Genomic DNA, 19,176 nt, shown 5'->3' with positions numbered 1-19,176 from the left:
AGGGAAGATGAATATGTCACTCAGTAATACCAGCCTTGCTGTGACTTGGCTACATTTTGAGTGAGAAGGAATGTGATATATTCCCATGCGAATATGAAGAAGAAAATGTTTAGTGAGAATTAAGATCATGTTACTAAGCACAGCACAGTGATGTCAGTAATGTATGTTTTATCTTGGACATGGCTCTGGGTGTCTGGATGATTCTCTTGGAATCTCATGAATTCTCTTCATGAACTTGCCTTCAAGGCAATTTTTTTTTTTTCTGTCCATGCTTCAGTTTTAGCCAAGATAATTACTAGCTAATAAATGTTCATCAGCCCAATGAGGAAGGAACGCACTCTGTGTGGTTAGTTACCCTCCTAATCACTCTGCTTTGTGATGTTTGCTTTTGAAGTCCAAAAGTGTTTTTATCTGGTGTACTAATTATTGTCAAAATAAGCAGAGACTCTGCCTTGGGGAAAGTGGGGAGAGAATTTGTTGAAAAGTACCAGTATGAAATCTGTAATTTGGAAGAGTCAGTATGGTGACAAAGAACATAACTATCATCAGATTTGCTCTTCTAAATGTCATGTATACATTGGGGAAAAATATAAGAAAAGAGAACAGCAAATGGCTTAGCTTTTGTAAAATTGGAATTCATAGGTTTGCTATATGACACTGTATGAGTCTATTTTTCAGTAAACACCAAGTCATTGCCTCATTATTACCTGGCAATCAGCAGGTAAATTCCCTGTCATGCAGCCATTGGAATATCTACTTTCTTGCTGGACATTGCAGGACTATTTTTAGAATCAAACACATTATTTAATAACTAAGGAGCATAGTTTTCTATACTGACCTATGTATAGGGAGTATGTAGATAGCTTGAGACTAGATAATGATTGCTGAAATGCCAGTGAGCAAATACATATAGTAGCCCATCTATGAAAGCTCTGAATTTAATAATTAAGCAGCAGCTATTGAAGAGATGACTGTATTCCTGTCTTTACTGCATTATAGTAAATTGCTTTTCTGATTTAGAACAAACTATACTAGAAAGTATTTTTTATGAAAATAAAATAAATGCCAATGCCTGTTGAACCTATTTCTTCCAAAGGGAAACAATTTTCTATTATGTAAGCATCCTCTCATGTTTAGGGCCATCAGATCTGGAATACCCCGCTACCGGGTGGTAATTACAGAGACTTCTTCAGCAGGCCAGTTGTCTGTTCTGGTATTCTGCCCCTCACTTCCCATACTCAGAGGCCAAGATGATAAGCCAAGCAAACACCAGCTGTGTGAGAGAAAGAAGAGGAAGTGAAGCAGTTTCTTTGGTGGCTGATGACTCAGAAGCGTGAACTGCGGTCAAACGAAGGTTTGCAGTGGCCCTCAGACCTGACAGTGAGAGGTGTCTAGAAATATTGTGACAGGCAGCCTGCTCTGGAATACTAATGTCTCTGATTAGACCACTCTCATTTCTCTGGAGTTCCTGGGCATGAAAGGAAAGAAGGAAAAATAAAATTACATGATCTGGTTTTAAGTTGGGAGTCACAAGATTCCGGCATAACACTGCAAGTTTTGGATGCATTTTAGTGTTTTCTTGCTGTCTGGATGCATAACTAGCCATCTCAGAGAAAGTCACGACATGGGTCTCGCCTCTGACAGTGGAGAAGGTCTCTGAGAGAGGAGAAGAAGATGGAGTTTTGATCCTTTCCCAATTTAAGAGATTTTTTCCCCTAATTTACCTCTAAGATGAGTAGGTACTGGACTGACGTACTGAAATGCAGCCAGATAAGTAAGAGCCAGGAAACTATGGCCCATGTATGTAGATTTTCTGGATCATCCTAACTCCCTTTGTATGCACATTGTCTGAGGGACCCTCAGCGCTATTTTACTACTCATTCTGTCAAAAATGCACTGCCATGGCATCACCCCCTAGGCACTGTTATATTACCAAGACACAAGAGTGTTTTTTCTCTTTGGAGAAGAATTTTTATCTTTTTAAGTTTGAAGTTAAGTGGTGACTAAATATGCCTGGGACAGTTACTTGCAACTGCAGCCTAAGAGACAGGACTAAGAGAGTTAGAAACAGAGAATCAAAGTATCCTCACAAGAGTCTGATAAATAGGCTGCTCTGTGGGTTTATAATCTAAATCTACTTATTCTTTCCTTCAGGAAGACTACTATATTTGTATTTCCGTCTACAAGATCCCAAAATTTGAAACTTTGGGCAGTTCAACTAAAACTTTCAGGGAATTAACTGAGTGTGACATCCAGATCAGAATTTTTCAGTTGATCCCTACGTTTGGAATAGGCCCAGCCAAAATCAAACAGTGTTGCTCTCTGTGAATATAAACTCAGTAATCCTCTTTAGGTTGAATCTCAGTTTCTTGTGCACATTTCTAAGTGCAATAACATCATTAACTCCTCTGCATGGCATATGCTGTAAAATAAGATATGAAGTATGGCAATAATTGTTTATGTGCTAAGTTCTGCAAAACTGATGCCTGGTCTGAATAAGAAGAACTAAAAAGAATGTCTTCATATTTTGAGAAGTCCAAATCAGATCCAGCTGCCAGATTATGTCAGTTTCTGTATTTGACTTCTGCCTGTCCACTAAATCCAAGTGTTCAATGATTCAAAACCAACTCAGCTGCAAATTTTGCTACTTGCACTTGACGTTTTGGACAAGAGTTAGCTTGTATGGTATTAGATGCAAGCTAGCTTTGGGATCTGTTCATAAGCTTATAGTAGGAAGGTCTTGCTGGAGAGCTACTCTCCAGCCATGGAGCAACTGTGCAAGACATGCCTCAGTATGTCTATGATACTGTGTCTGTCACAAGAAGCTTTTGCCAGCAATGTATTTGCTTGGGGAAGAGAGATATGTCTGCCCAAAAGATTTTAATGGTGACAAACTAATGTTAAATGCAATGGAAGATTTGCAGGTAGAAAAACAAACTTACAAAAGTAATCCCTGACCGATCCAGTGTCTGAAGGTTGCATTCGACCAGGATCTCATCCCCCTGGGGAACACAATAGGTCACACTGTCAGAACTGTACAGGGAAAGCACACAAAACAACCGCTCGCAACATGGGGAACCAGGAAACTGTGTGAAAACAATGGGCCACAGCCTAAGGTGGAATGAAGGACAGAATATGTCGATGTGCTCTGACATCTCTGGTGCTCGCCACCTCCCCAGCCTGCCCACCCATGGCTACATCCCAGGGGAGGAACGTACTGGTTTGATTATGAGGATTTCCTTCATGTCCCGAATCTCCTGCAGTCTGAAGTCATACTTATTGTCCTCACAGATGATCCCCAGCTGCTCACCATTCCTGGGGAAGACAAAGGAGGGGAGAAAGTTATAATGTTTCTAGGGAGGGGTGTGGAATAACCAATTCCTGGATGAAATAAACAGACAAGAAAAACCCCCTCCAGAAATCATGCCTGATCTCTTTTGTATTGTAACTCACAGAACGTATTTTCAGCGACAGTCAGTCCCAAACATACACTAGAAGTTTCTCACCCAGCCCTCTTTGGTCTGGAGTCCAAATATGGACTTTTTACATGTTAGTAATTGTTGTGCCTTGAAACTTTCGCCTTTCAGATGACAGTCTGGGATCCCAGAAGTAAGAACTCCAATACTTGCAATACAAAACACTGTTCTAAATAAAAAGACTCTCTGACCCTAGCAGGTTAGAGTTGGCAGGCTCTTTAGGACCTCCCTTGCAGATGCAGGAGTATCACATGTGAATTCTTCCTTGCTATTTCTACAGTGCTTTGTGATATTGCTTCTTAGGTGGTCTCTGCTCTGCTTGAGCGCTGCTTCTCCATCCATGTTACAGGTCCTTAGAACTTGCTAAGTACGTCCACAGTGCACACTGCAAGGTGCATCGAGGCACCCAGCCCACAAATCCTTGTGGCACTCATGGCCAGGCTGTCTCAGCAGCTGTCGCACACCGTGCTTGCTTGTTGTGACTGCTGGCAGCTCTGAGCAGGTGAACTGGTAGGCTCACGCCACTGTCCAGCTCCACCTTATAGCAAAATGGGTTCAGGAGGGAGGAACCTAGCTTGGAGGCCAGGCTTCACAAAGTTCAAGTCAAGAAAGAAGATGCTCTGTCACGTGACACACGGTTTATGTATACCATGTGACTTGCATAAAGAGCAGGAGCCAAAAACTATTGCTATCGTCTGGAACAAAATAACTCTGGCTAAGTCACTCATAGCAGCTATCTGTGACTTTTGGCCTATGCTGAGGTATTCCGGAATTAACACCTAAAAAGGAGACAGGCCTGCCCCTAAATTGCTATCAAAGATCACAATCTGCTATATTCTGCCAAGATCAAGCTCCAAAGAGTCTGGGGTCTCCACTAATTGGACAAGTGACTAAGAACAACATAGTTATCCTACATGTTACAGGGGAAATCCCAGAAAAAAAATAGTCACCCCAACTGCTCACTGTGCCTGAATCATCTCTGTTCAGAAGGTGTTTCAAGCACTCGACCTCCTCTGGAGCCTGTGCTTGAGATGGCTTCAGGACATGGTCCTAGCATGGTAAAGTCTGTAAAGGTCATTTCTCAGATACATGCTCATCCTAAGTACATTGAACTGTTGCCTTAGTCCTCTTTAGATTGACCTCAAATGATTCCTAGCAGAGACAGAACCTTCCATTTTCTTCTGAAGCCTAAGGAAAACTCTCCTGATTATATCACTCCCTGCTACTTGGAGCATGCCCTTGGAAGGTGCTAGCTAGTGAGATGGAGGGAGGCTCACTCCTCTTCTCTTGTTGTCTAGTATAGCAATCCAAATGTCAGGCCAGTTTGGGCGGGAGATCACTAGCATTGAAACTGAGGAATGGCTTTGAAGCCAATAGGTTTTACTGATGTCTACTTTGCTCCTTTTCCAAGAGACAACCATGTTTGCCAGCTATAACGTGCTACTCCTGAGAGACGCAGACAGGCATAATTGGGGAACACACATATTCACAATGCATCTTTCAAGTTGCAAAATTCCCATTTATTTAGTTTAGTTATAGCAGACCAAGTTTATTTCCTAAGGTTCTTAAAAAGCTTTCCCCTGCGTTTGCCATGTCACAGTTAGGCTGCAGAGGCTGCTAGGTGAGTATTTTGCAGATAACACTGTCCAGAGAGAGAAAGATACCCATCAGACAATTGTGTTAGATCCTATATCATAGGGTCGTGTATTGTTCTCTGGCTCACTGGCATTGACTAATTGTCTGCCTCCCTGTAACTGTCTGCAGTGTGATACTTGGCTCATGTTAGGTTATTCTGAAATTAGACACCTAAGGAGGAGATAGAATCATAGAATCATAGAATAGTTTGGGTTGGAAGGGACCTCTAAAGGTCATCTAGTCCAACCCGCCCTGCAGTGAGCAGGGACATCTTCAACTAGATCAGGTTGCTCAGAGCCCCGTCCAACCTGACCTTGAATGTTTCCAGGGATGGGGCAGCCACCACCTCGCTGGGCAACCTCTTCCAGTGTTTCACCACCCTCAGCATAAAAAATGTCTTCCTTATATCTAGTCTATATCTACCTGCCTTTAGTTTAAAGCCATTCCCCCTTGTCCTGTCGCAACAGGCCCTGCTAAAAAGTTTGCCGCCATCTTTTTTATAAGCCCCCTTTTAAGTACTGATAGGCTGCAGTAAGGTCTCCCTGGACCCTTCTCTTCTCCAGGCTGAACAACCCCAACTCTCTCAGCCTTTCTTCATAGGAGAAGTGTTCCATCCCCCTGACCATTTTTGTGGCCCTCCTCTGGACCCGCTCCAACAGGTCTGTGTCTTCCTTATGCTGAGGGCTCCAGAGCTGGATGCAGTACTGCAGGTGGGGTCTCACCAGAGCGGAGTAGAGGGGCAGAATCACCTCCCTCGACCTGCTGGCCGCGCTTCTTTTGATGCAGCCCAGGATACGATTGGCCTTCTGGGCTGTGAGTACACATTGCTGGCTCATGTCCAGCTTTCCATCCACCAGTACCCCCAAGTCCTTCTTGGCAGGGCTGCTCTTAATCCCTTCATCCCCCAGCCTGTGTTGATACTGTATTGATATAGGCCTTATACCCATACTACAAAGCACTTGGACCTCTGTGATGCCTCTTTGAACTAAAGCACAATTGTTTTTTAGTTCTGGGTTTTGTTTTTCTTTTCAAATTCTAAGTGGCTGAAGTAGTGTTCAAATGCTGTGCTGCAGACCATGATTTGCTATTTTCGTAGCTTGAAACTGAGAATTCATGCTTCATGGGCTGGGGTGTGATCAGAGAGTGCATAAGGGTGTTGAAGTTTTTAGTGTGGGAGGATAGCGGAGGCCAAACCCAGTGTAGTTTTGCCCAAGCAGCCCATGGGAACTGGTACACACAATCTCCAGAACTGTGCCCGCGTAGCCTCAGCGTTAGCAGGACCAAGCTATGCAAGGGCACTGTCTAGCAGCTGACTAGTGTGGATGAGCAGCAGTACAGTGCTTGAGCTCACTGCCTGGACCTGTTTTATTTAACAGGAGGCACAGTCCTGGTCTCATACTCTCTGCTCAGCTGACCCTCTAGCTCCCTGAGGAGCTAGTTCTTTGTACTACAATTCAGACATTGCAGAGTCTCTTGCACTGACAGACAGATCTCATCCACTCTAGCCCAAGAGGCACGGACTGATCCTGTGGCATAGGCAGCAATACCGAGTTTGCTTCTCTTACCGGTATTAAGCAGCTTTCACTCCTCTGCCAGACAGGTGGGTATGAAGCAAGTAGGCAAAGACATGCAGGTCTGGAACCAGCATCCCATTCATCTGCAGTTCAAAATGAAGTAGGTCAGAGTCTGGCAGTCAGAGCTCAGCACTGCGTTTCAGGCCTGCCCATCAAGTCAAAAGCTTGATGGAACTCATGTAATTGTTAGCTTAATATTTTTTTTTAAAAGGGAGGTTTAAGCCCATTTCCTCATGTAGGTCACTACTGATTGAAAATTTGCTCTGGTGAGCCTTTCTGAAAATTGCTCTTCTGGCTTTACTTACTGTGGCATAGTTGTCTGAGTTTGTGATATCTCATGCTGTGTACTGTAAGCATATCTTGCTATCAGCTATGTAAAAAACTAAGACAAGACACAGGAGAGGTAATAAGTTAAACATGCACGTACATGAACTCTAAGAAAGAGCAGATAATAGAAAGAGTAAAAGCAGAAATTGTAAGGCACTTATCAATGGGCCATTAAAAGAACCATCAAAATGTAAACCTTAAAAGTTTCAAAGAAAATCTTTGAAAATTGATGAAAAGGAGAAAAACAGGATTACCTCAGGCCTCATAAGAGGGAGCAAACTTATGGGTTGTTCGAGGGGGATTGTGAGACTGTGTAAAACTTAAGGGATGTTCTAAGTGGATTGTGGGAATGTGCAAAATTTATTGTGTGATGCTTAAGGAAGAGGTCAAAGATAGGGAAAGAGAGAAACAAACATGCGAAAATGTAGAGAGGAAGAGGAGAGTCCAGTTGTATGTAAGCAGACTGCTGGTCTGCTTTGTCTGACCAAACCTGGTACCTGATCACTGCAATCTAGACTATATTACTAAACTCCGTTCCTAACTATTTTCTGTATGAGTGCGCGCTCTATACTGTGTATATGTGTGTGCCTGTTTTTGGGGTGGGATGATCCACTAGGAAACTTCAAGCTAGAAAGACCCAAGGTCCAGGCCAGAGACTGCGTAAAAGGGTCCTGGATCTGCGCACAGATGCTGAAAGGACTTATGGTCTGGACCAGAAATCAGAGAGACCAACAAATGTGATTACGTATGGGAGCTGAGTGAGCATGCTTATGGTTATATTCCTCTAGTGAACTTTAAGCCTGATTAGTCAGAGAGGAGGAAGAGAATCGGGTCATTTGTGCTGTCCGTGTTCATGTGGGTGTTGTTCGTGCCTGTGTGGTGCCTGTAAAGGTATTGTACTCCTGTCTGTGTTGATCTGTTTGTGGCCCGCTGAGTCTGCTCCCTGAGTGTGTGTGTTTGGGTGGGGTGGGAGGTGTCTATATCTTTGGAGTTTGCCCCCAGCCTTAGCACCTGCTGGGCCTGGGAAAGGGGAAAGTGGCAACCTCACATCTAGCAGTCCTGGAGGGACCTGTGAATCCCCTGGGTCCCACAGTCCACCAGAGCTGATTATTGTTAGCAGCCTCTTGACCTGAGAGAGAGCACCACATCCTCCCAGCCTAGTGCCTGCCTTCCTACACCAGTAGGGCACACATATGGCAGGACAAGGCCTCTTGCATGTGGTGGAGCAGAATGCCTTGGGGGTCTTGGGAAGTCACTACATCCTTTGGGTTTTGTTTCCCTTTCACTTAGATGGGATGAATGGGTATTCCAGCCGTGGTTCTGACATGCTTACACAGCTCTGATAATGCTCTTGGGTCTCTGCTGAGCAGTTTTATTGGAATAGATATTCATTTTGCAACATGCAGAAATGGAGGCTAAGATGGCACCCTGCACCAAATGGCTTTTGGACATGTCTAGAACAAGATGAAAACCCAAAGTGGGAAAAATCAAGAAGGATTTCGTATGGCTTTCCCCACACTCACTTCATCAAACTGGCTGGAATTGCAAAGGCCGTAAGATCTGTAGGATTCTGCTCCAGGAGGAATGAAATGCACAGGGAAAGTGAAGATGCCTGTTTGCAGAACCCCCACATCATATTTCCGTAGCTCCGGAGTATAGTAGATTCGTACCCCTGAGCTGTTGATCAAACCTGTAAAAGAAAAATGACCACTCCTTCAGCAATAACTCCAGAAACAGCAGAAGCGGGGCCTGAAGCAACAACACATATAGTGTCTCTTTTCCAGTCACAGGTTGGGAGCAGGCACAGATTAACAGGAAGGCCTAAGCCCTCCACCCTGCCCCTGTTGGGGCCTGTTATGGTCCATTGTAATGTACAGCCTCTAAGTCATGCAAGGTGCACAGGTGCACTTATAGTGCATCTGGATCCAGCCGGGCTTATAGTCTCAGACGATTCCCATAAAATCACTCCACACTTTTGTTTCCCCTTCTGTAAAATGATAGCAGATACCGTGGTGGCATTCTTCATCACCTGTCATAGGGACTGAGTGCTAGAGGTCATGGTAGAAGCCTGACGTGGTATTATCAGGACCTGGCTCTCAGGACTTGATCCTGACCTTTGGTACACCTATTTCTCCCCCAGCCACTCTACCCCTTCCCACGCTGCTCCTTTTTCCCATGATGTCTACATTTCCCTGAAGTTTTCCCTAACACTCCCACTAGTATCATAGCAGGAAGATGTGCTCAGCTTTTTCAATGGCAAGACGTGTCTAATCTAAGCAGACATAACTATCTGTGTTTCTAAAGCCAGTTTAAGTTCTTCCTGAATGGGAGCCCAGTCCAGTTTCTTCTTACTGTCCTGAAGGTTGTACTGAGCAATGTATGGAAGTGTTTCATGCAGAAGCCGGTTTCTAATAGGCATGTAGGTGAGGTCTGAGGCTTCCATCCTGAGGCTTTTCTTGTCAGACAACTGCCCAGCATTACCCACCTGGTAACAAGTCAAAATTGCTGTAATGGATTTCTAGTCGGATGTACTGAGGATCCCAAGGTGTCCCTAGGGAAACTGCAGCTTCATCCAGAAACTGGTAAGACTTGTGGAAAGAGGAAGAGGAGGAATAAAGTTATATGAAGTAGTTAGTTTTTAACTCTTCTGTGTTGTTTCCTGATTGAAAACTTACAAAAAGAAAGTTCTTCTTTTCTTGTGTCTCTGAATATTTATTTAGACATTGTTAGAAATCAAAATGTGGGAAATTCTGCCAGTTCCATTTCTTTTCCTTCTGAATTGGAACAAGGAAGACTTTTCAAAATTTATTTTTCATTTATCCTTTTGACTGGTTTCATTTTTAGTTTTATACTTTATTTAATAGGAAATGGTTATAGTATGTGTGCACTCTTGCAGCAAATTTCATATCAGTATTGGCACTGCATAACATAAAATCTGAATAAAATTAGTATAAAGGTTTTGTCTAAAACTTATCTCCTTCCTCTCTTTGTCCCCATGTACATGTATACTACAGAAATACAAAATACATTTTGCTCTGAAAGGCAAAGTGACCATCACAAGATAGATGCTAAAATTTGTGCAGCACTGAATACTAAATAGGCCACTCAGCCAGAAGCACCAATTTCACTGAACTTTTAGTTTTACTCTGCTGTAAAAGAGGCAGAGCCAGCAGAAAAAAAAGCAGAAAGTAGGTACACTTCTTTCTGTTACGCAAGACTAGCACAAGGAGAATTTTGTGACATTATTGGCAACATTATCAAAAGGTCAGAATGAAAGCCTTCCTATGTGACATATAAAATTTGTTTAATGCAGGTATGATAATAACATACACACATAACGCAGAGTATCGACAACTATGTAGAAATCGCCAGCATCACTTAATGCAGCAGAAGTAGAGTCGAGTGGGAACAGTATGAGGAAACTTCCCCAGTTTGGTTGGCCCTGCAGGACCGTGGGGTCTTACTGGATAAGCTGACAACAAGAGTACCACTGTTCATAACAAGAAATGGGGAAGGGAATGGGCCCTGCAGACTCACCTCTCCTCCAACAGCCCAGCCCACAAGCACCTGAGAGCACAGGGCAAAATCTGGACTGGCTCCATAGCAATTATCTATGCCACTGGGTAACATGCTGGCGTTGCCACAGCCATAAACAAGAATATGATAAACCAAGGTTATGTTGTGGGGTGTTATTACAAGTTCGAACTGTAACCAAGAGAAAGAGTGAAAAAAGTTATTGTCAACCCTAAAATATTTCTTTCTCAGGCAACCAGAAAGAGCCATTAACCATAGCTTAGGCAAACAGATATAATCTGATTCACAAAATGGATGGTAAACTGGATGATGATTTATCTGCTCATTTCTGTGTGCACCCAGCAGAGTCCATTTTTCCAGAAAGGATTTGCTTCTTCCTCTAAAGCACCTCCCCTTAATTAGAATCAGAGGGGTGTCTATTTGACCTGTTATGCTGGGAAGTGTGGTTCCAGACTAGAAATGTAAATAGTTTACCTCATACACCATTTTCTTGGCTGCAAAGCAAGATAAGGGACCTCAGTCTCAGGTTCACTATAATTCACTGCTCCCTCAGCTGTGCCAAAAGTACTATAATCAAGATAGTTTAAAATAAACCCCGCAAATAACCTTTATCTGTTCATTAATCACTGAACTTTTTACCAGCACTGATGACATCAGGCCTCAAAATCTTGATGTTACCACAAGAACTGACTAAAGCTCCTGAGTTTGTTCTGTAGGATTACCTGTCAACTTTTTCCAGTCCATGGAAATACTTCCTTATGAAATTTTGCCTTATGCCATTGCAGTGGAACATCTGTTTTTAAACCTTCAAAACCCACAAAACTAAGAAGGGTTGCTTGACCTTGAAGTAACATTATCTTAATTTGAGAAGTAAGCTAGACTTGTTTTGGAAAGTTCCTGTTCCTTTTCTTTGCTCGTCTTTTTTGCATATTGAACCTTGAAAACAGGACTGCAAAATGTTAGTTTTGCTTTTTATACAAATACTCTTAGCAATTTCCAAGAACAAAAGCAAAAGTCCTTTCAAATATAGAAAATTCTGGAGGCTCCCTTTGCTCTCAAAGACACCAATAGGTAACATGACCTGAGCTCACTACACTGAGACATCAGACTTGTAGCAAGGTTTCTGCAGGCGTGATGTACATAAAGACAAAGATCTTCCAAAGCTAGAAACAAGACAGAGCTTATCTCCACACAAGCCAGACAGATTAGCTGGCTCATCCAAATGGCAGTGAAGGACAGATGGAATACTCCCGAATTTATACTAAAATGCTGTAAAAGACAGACTTGTATGCATGATTGAAGGAGCAAGTCTGTCCTGTCCTGTTTTTTCCCCAGTAATACAGCCTGCAAGTTTACCTTGTAGATATGGTGTTTCTGCTTGACCATGGGCAGTGGGATAAAGGTACAGGCATACTTGGTTTCTTCAACTGGAGTAGCAAACTGGAAAAGAAACAGACACACAAGTCACCTGAAGGTTCCCCTGGCAACTCAATAATGTGCACAGGGAATTGGAGAAGACAAAGAGAGACAGTGCAAGGAGAATGAGACCCAGAAGTGGAGGGGGCAGGAAGGATGATGCATTTAGCAAGCGTCTGATTGGTTTTTGGTTGCAATGAGTGAGAGTCAAGAAGATGAAACTGTATTCTGGTGAAGGACAAACATATTTGTCAGCTCCACCAGGTCTTAAATTCTTTTTTTTTCAGATTTTTTCTGTATTTTTCCAAAAGGGAACGCATTACTAATTTGTCTGTTGTAACATGAACTGAGCACAGGAAACGTCCACTCGGTTCAATCAACATTTATAATTACCGGTTTTCTGGAGTCACAAGCACAACACATGATAGCACTAATCCCACAAATCTTTACATAAAAATAGTTCCCCTCTTTACTGTGGAATAGTGCCCACGCTGATCAGCAGATGCTGCTGCGTCTTGAGTGAGTGCTGACTGTGTGGGCTGATGCTGTTTAAAGAAGGAAGATGTTAATGCAATACCACACTGAGCTGGTACTTTTGGACTCCATTTGACAAGGATGGCGCATGTACCACGAGGTGATGCTAATGTGGGGCTCCAGCTCTCCTGGTAAATCCTTATATCTGACACTGAGATGCTGCATAAGTTAATACTGGAGGCAGCGCACACAGCAGTGTGTATTGCATTTTATGAGCTCTTAGCCAGACTCGTCACAAAGCGTATAAATGTATTCCCATTATTTCTCTTCTCTGTGATATTGTGTAGTTCCCACAAAACTAAGATGGGAATCCATAAATATCTTCAGTATATTATAGATATTTTTCTATGGGTCTACATGGATGGGCTAATAGACCTGTATGCATACATACCTGATTTAATAATTATATTGCAATTCAATAGCACCACAGCCTGTGTTTGGCTCCTCAAACTCTAGTCAAGGGAACAGGCTACGCCTTACAGCATTTTCCTAACAAATAAGCCCTTTACCCTCCATACAGCAAGCCTTCCCTTCCCACTTCATTCCTACTCTTGCCAGCTCCATTTGAGTGTTTCCAAGATCAGTCATGTCCATTTTTTGACCTGTGCAATTCAAACCTCCAGCATGGGCTTGATCAACTTTGCAAAGAAAGGTGGAAGAAGGGGAAATTTTTTAATATGCCTAGTAAAGCTCTTGTCCAATACTTATGTTGTCCAGCCTCAGGTCATAGGTGAAGAATATTTTGGGGTCAGTTGAGTCAGATGGGCCTCTGTACCTCATCAAGAAAAGAGACTTGGAAAATCTTTGGCCTTTAAAGAATTGGACTGTGTCATCAGTACCAAAGGCAGTAACAAGGCGTGCTGTGTCCATCTGTAATGAAAGTTCCAATGAAACTCCCCCTTATTCCTTCCCATCAACCACACACACGGGTATTCACCCCACATCACATGCCTTATACCACTACACATGTATTAAAATGCAATCCACATACTAACCATGTGCAATGAAAAGTAATCTAAAATAATATAACTGTATTTGGTACATACCCAGACACTCAGACAGTATGTCAGAACACACAACAGAGAGTAAGCAGTTTAACACACAAGATTTGTCTTGTCCAGACAAAGACATGATGTTTTTTTCCCAAAGAGAGGGTGCTGGCTAGAAAAGACCCTAGGAAAGCTTCACCCACTGTCATTTCACACACATTATTGAAACATGCATGGATTTAAAGTTTTGGTATGTGAAATAAAAGAAAGGTGGAAAAAAGCTGTAAGGGATTTTATAAGATTTCAGAACCTGCACCATTTTGTGTTTAAATGTTTAGATGCTGAGTGTTTGGATACTGTTCTAGCTGTGGGAGCTGTACAATGGTGCTAAAGATCAGATTTTCAGATCTTTGCATATCCTAGAGCAAGCAGATGCAGTTCATTTATCTGTATATACTGTTAATGTACTTTGGGCAATTTTTACAAAGAATTACTAAGGGACTTACACAAAAAGCTAACAAAACTGTAGTCCCCTGATTCCCCATTAGCAGCTATTGTTGAGCATGAATGAGCTCAATGATCCTCCTGGATCTGCCCCATCATGTAAGGATAGCAGTAGCCATGGAACTCTGTAGGTTCTTCCCATTCAGAATGGGATTATATTTCTTTCAATTAGTAAAGGTCATTAAGAAGGTTTGTAACTACAAAGGCATCTATCCAGTCATTTGCACGTGTATTTGAACTCTGGAAAAATGGTGAATGTACACCTAATTCTGGACAAACATTTTTGAGTGGGCTAAGCCTTGGATAATGCTGATTTACCCAGAGGTCCCCCAAGTAAAGGTGAAACGGTGTAAACAGTGTCTATATATGCAGAATTCTGAAATTGTGTGCATTAGTGTGCTTGTGGACCTTGGCAAAGCATATTTTTGAAAAATCTCTGACTTAAAATACTGTTTTGAGTTGGACAATTTTTTAATGTCAGTCAATACTGGTATGAAGTTCTTCCAAGAGAGAAGGACTGAGATTATCAAAGCATTCTGAATTTTCTAAACATAATTCTTACCAAAATACTGCCTTATATTAGGCAAATAAAAACTTTATCTCCCATACTAGATTGGTTTTTTATATGTGGCAAACGAGAGAGAGAAATGAGCAAAATTTTGAAGACGTGTTCAAGCTTAAGAAAATGTTGAGATTTATATCTTCCCTATTCTTTGATGGAAAACATTGTAAAAAACGTCAAATACATCAATATAGTGCCCTTGAAATGGGCCTTATAAATGTGGCTGCATGGTCCCATATTTTTCTGTATATTCCTGTTATTGTACCGTTGTGAGAAAAATCTGTAATTCTCAGATCTGATCCGGGATTTGGGAATACAGTGAGACATGAGAGCGTGTTTGTTCGGGATGTTGCTTGAGCAGTCCCCTTTCTTACTGTGATAGCCAGGTCATTTGGGTCACATGTCCGGAGGTGACGTTTGAACAGCGTGGTGGTGGAGGTCTCATTCTCCATCACTGACAGCAGTTGATAGTCCTGGCTCTCATCTTCCTCAAGGGTTGCCTCATCTACCACATGACAATCCTGGAAAAGGAACAGTGGTCAAAGCCATAGAAAGAAGAGCTTCCTAGACTCTGAGAAGTCATGTTTCTAAGTACCGCTGGTGGAACCTGAGTAATTATCAAAGCATTTCATTCTCCAAAAAGCTCCTCTGCTTTCACTGGTGATTTCCACAAACCGATTGAAGAGAACTCGCATCCAGTCCCTGCTATCTCCAGCTGCTCAAGGAAAGAGCAGCCCCTGGGTCCCATCACCCAGAGGATGGCCTGGATAGGATGGATCCTAGAGGATCCTCCCTGCTCCCTGAATGACCTGCTGCACGCTGGGGCATTTTAGCACATCTGGCTCAACCACACAGGTTGGGAAGTAAAATAAGCCCTGTTGAAAAACAGGTAGTTCAAAAGTAAAATATTTTGGGCATACCAAAGCTTCTACTTTAACTCTTAGGTTTTCCATACCACCTGGAACGTGGGTCTGGTTGTGGATGCTAAGCTCTCCTAGATACTACAAGCTAACCAATGGCTTTAGCAGCATAGGCATAGTGAAAAAGACAAATAATGCGTGACTGAGGTCATCAAATGCAATTGTTACTCCATAAAAAGGCACAGAAACATCAGACAGAGTTTGAAAAGAATCTAAATCTCTAGTTCCTGTAGAAATCTCACTGGGAACAGAATGGGCCACAATGACTGCTGCTACGAAAATATGAGGTGAAAAGGTGGGACTGTACACAAAGCTGTGGAAAGGGAAGAAGGATAAAAAGTAAAGCTCCAAGTTGACTGACTGAGATTGCATCATATTTTTGTGGCAAAGGAGTTCAGGTGACCAGAAATAAGAAGGCAGTGGCTGCAGATGGGATGAAAATATCTCAGAGAGAAACCTGAAACATAATAAATCAAATATCTCCTTAATGTACAGCTGTTAAGTGCTACATTGAAAAGCTTTGCTGCGGTGCTCAATTTCAGAGGGATAAAAGAGAAGAGAGAGATTTCACCAGACAACAGTCTGGTCAAGGAAGAATATTTTTATGTGAAATCCTTCCTGGTATTTTTTCCTCCCATCTCTGTTCCTTTAAGTGACAATTTCAAAACCTGCTTACAGCTTTTGCTAAATTTCCCAACATCTCCTCTAATATTCTTTCTTCTTCTTGAATTTATCTATGGATTTGGACTTTCAGAATACTCTAAGCAATTTTTCTCCAATCCAAATGCTCAATTTACAGAGGGACATATCATAGTTTGAAAATACAGCTTTTGTTTTCCTCCTGTTTTGAAATACCTGTTGCACTCTTTCATTAAATGATCAAAATTCAAAGATAAGTAGTCTGCAAATGAGCTACTCTGAAATAAAGAAAATATTTAAATATACCTTATGAAAGAGGAAGGCAGTAAACAGCCGAAAAAACCCTGCACCTTTGTGAAAACAAGCCTTTTTGACTAGTTTTTTACCCCTTGGACATTACTCAGATAATGACTTTGTTATGGTTGTAGTAAAGACGAAAATTAAAACAAAAACCAAGGATGTGAGAGAGAGAAGGTTAGAAGGAAGAATGCAAATGGAAAACCCACTTAAACTCCATTTACAGCACCTAGCATATTTTTCCTTCAAACTCTCTGTTCCATGGGTTCAGTGGGTGTGATATACAGCCTATTGAGCAAATGTGAATTTTTGTGGTCATTAATGTGTTTACTTACTGGAATGTCTCCAGACCTAAATAATTGGGAGATATTTTCTGATATGTAGAAGAGTTGAAAAAAACTAAAACTTTTGTGGGACCAAAATTATTTTCTAAGATAAACAAAGAGTTTCAGCTACCAATGCAGAAAAACATTGAAAATGTTAAATATCTCTTCTGAAAATAATGGAATGTTTACTATTTTTGGAACCAAACACCTCAATGTTTCCTTTCAGGATGTTCTTTTAGGAGAAAATAAATGTGGTTTTGCCCCAAATCACTTTTTAAAAAATCATTATTAAAAAATAAAGAACAAATGTTTCTTCTAAATTGATCATAATTTTTTTCCCTGTAGTCATTCACAGCCAAAAAATTCCCTGTCTGTGTCACAAGCACAAAAAGATTTTGAAACTGGGTATTACAAGAGCGGTTTTGCAACCAACAAATGATAAGTAAGGCTAGCTACCTCACTGCTTCCAAAGTTCACCCATTTTAGACAAGCACCAAAACATATTTCATGAAAACACATTCTTCTGTTCTGTGAAAAGGGAACTGAAAACAGCTGAACAAAATAAAAGCATTGTGACTGGCAAACACTTCATCAGTGTAAACTCTTTTTCTTTCTGTATCTGGATAATGTTAAACTGCTTGTTTCTCTTTCACTATCAAAACAAAACAAACCAAAACAACAGCCTGGTTTTTTATTTAGCACCCTCAGTGGCATTTTGTTCCTCTAAACTCCAGCTGCTTTAACATCAGGCATCTATCCTTAGTGGTTGCCTTTACAGACAATGGAAAAAACAGCAAGTCCCAAGGATGTCCTGTCCTATCCTATTCCTAAGGGAGACATTTAAGACCATCAGGAAGAAGCAACCTTTGGAGGTGAACACGTCTCCACTTACTACAGAGGAAACTAAGTAAATTAACCTTTGAAGAGCTACAGTGAGGGAAAACATGGGAGTTTCACATCTGACTCCCGGCTGAACTGACCTCTGGTTTGGATGAATCAGAAGTTACACTCCCAGGAGCCTCTTCTAGCTTCATGGTAGGTGATTGTTTCAGTCATATCTAATTGGCTCTGGCTGTGGTTTTGACTTGCAGGTGGGATCAGTTTATTTTCCTAAAAAACATCATCTAGTGCCATCTGGGATACCATAGGGTATCTCAGGTAGCTGTTATGGGGCTAGCAGGCATGACACAGGACCTGCAGAAGACCTGGGCTCTTCTGGACTGTCAGTCAGAGGCCATGCCAACTAAAGATCTCAAATGGCCTCAGACATCTGTCTTTAGCCAGTTGAGCTCATACGCTTTCAAGCCAATATACTTGGAGCGTGATCCTTGGCAAAGGGGGGATGCAGAGGAAGTGTCTTCAACTTACAGAGAAGTAGATGCTGCCATTTGGGAAGACACCTCCTATCACAATGTCAGATCCAGGCAACTCTCCATGAGGGCTGAATCCAAATGCCACCCAGCCAGTTGTATAGACCTGCAGCTCAAACATCATCAGCTCCTGTTTGTCATGGTCCCAGCGGAGGTAGACCATGTTTGAAGGATCCAGAAAGTTGGAGAAATGCAGCAGTGGAGGTGCAGGCTGACCAGAACAAAAGTATGGGATGAACAAGAGGAAGAGCATACCCTTAATTCTTGAGAAGAGAGCTGCCATCATCAACAGGACCACTGCAGTTTCTAAGTCTTGCTGATACCTTGGGCAGCTGTTCTGCTACGAGGGGCCCAGTTTATATGGAAGGGCATGAGGCTGGGCCTATTGCCAGAAAGGAGGAGTGGAAACTGACTGTTCTATATCCAATTTAACATGTAGGAAAGATCAACACTTTACATAATATGTCTGGCACCCTGCCTCAGTGAAACCATACTAGGCCATCCCATGTACATCTTAAAACGTTTTTAAGAGCCGTTTCGTACTACACAACCAAAAAAGCAACAAAGTGTTTACCTCCTACCCAGTACTCTTCAGGGTGGGTGAATGCTGGCTCTCCTCACGAAGGAAAAGGGGCTCTCTGACTAACTTGCCTTTCTGTTGCAAAAGCTGAAATGAACCCTGACTATGCCACCTATTGGCTGGTGTGATGATTGTTGGCAAGTTTGTTGGGAATGGGCTGGTGAGTCTTAGTGCCATGGCTTATCAGAGGAAGCTACTGTGGCACATTAAAAGGGCTCCTGGACTATAGTGGAATAGTAGAATAAGACAAATGCCTTAGCTCCATGCACTATACGTTGGTGGGAATGAGTGGAAGGAGAAAAAGGCATCATCCGTTGCCCTGCCTAAGACCTTTCAGCGTAATGATATGAAAAACAGAGCCTCAGCAAGTTTCCGACTGGTTCTTCCAGGAAGTGCTTTGTGCATCTCATCTCCAGTTTGCCCAGTTGCATAATCCACTACAAGACATAGCCTGGGTCTGTGGATTTTGAAGGACGTGGTAGTTTATCCTTAT

General features: G+C 42.1%; 1 protein-coding gene across 1 annotated transcript; it reads right to left on the bottom strand.

Annotated features, from left to right (window-relative positions):
* Window positions 1-1,225: 1,225 nt before the first annotated feature.
* On the bottom strand, window positions 1,226-18,386 carry LOC143157874 (putative DBH-like monooxygenase protein 2). The gene is given in 11 exon segments (XM_076333059.1): window positions 1,226-1,468; window positions 2,943-3,002; window positions 3,219-3,315; window positions 6,677-6,768; window positions 8,536-8,702; window positions 9,498-9,600; window positions 10,550-10,717; window positions 11,903-11,991; window positions 13,210-13,366; window positions 14,926-15,072; window positions 18,102-18,386. Coding segments are annotated over 11 exon segments (1,608 nt in total).
* Between the last annotated feature and the right edge of the window lie 790 nt (window positions 18,387-19,176).

The sequence above is a fragment of the Aptenodytes patagonicus genome, chromosome 1 (genome assembly GCF_965638725.1).
Source record: "Aptenodytes patagonicus chromosome 1, bAptPat1.pri.cur, whole genome shotgun sequence".
NCBI lineage: Eukaryota > Metazoa > Chordata > Aves > Sphenisciformes > Spheniscidae > Aptenodytes > Aptenodytes patagonicus.
This window is presented reverse-complemented; position numbering and strand designations above follow the sequence as displayed.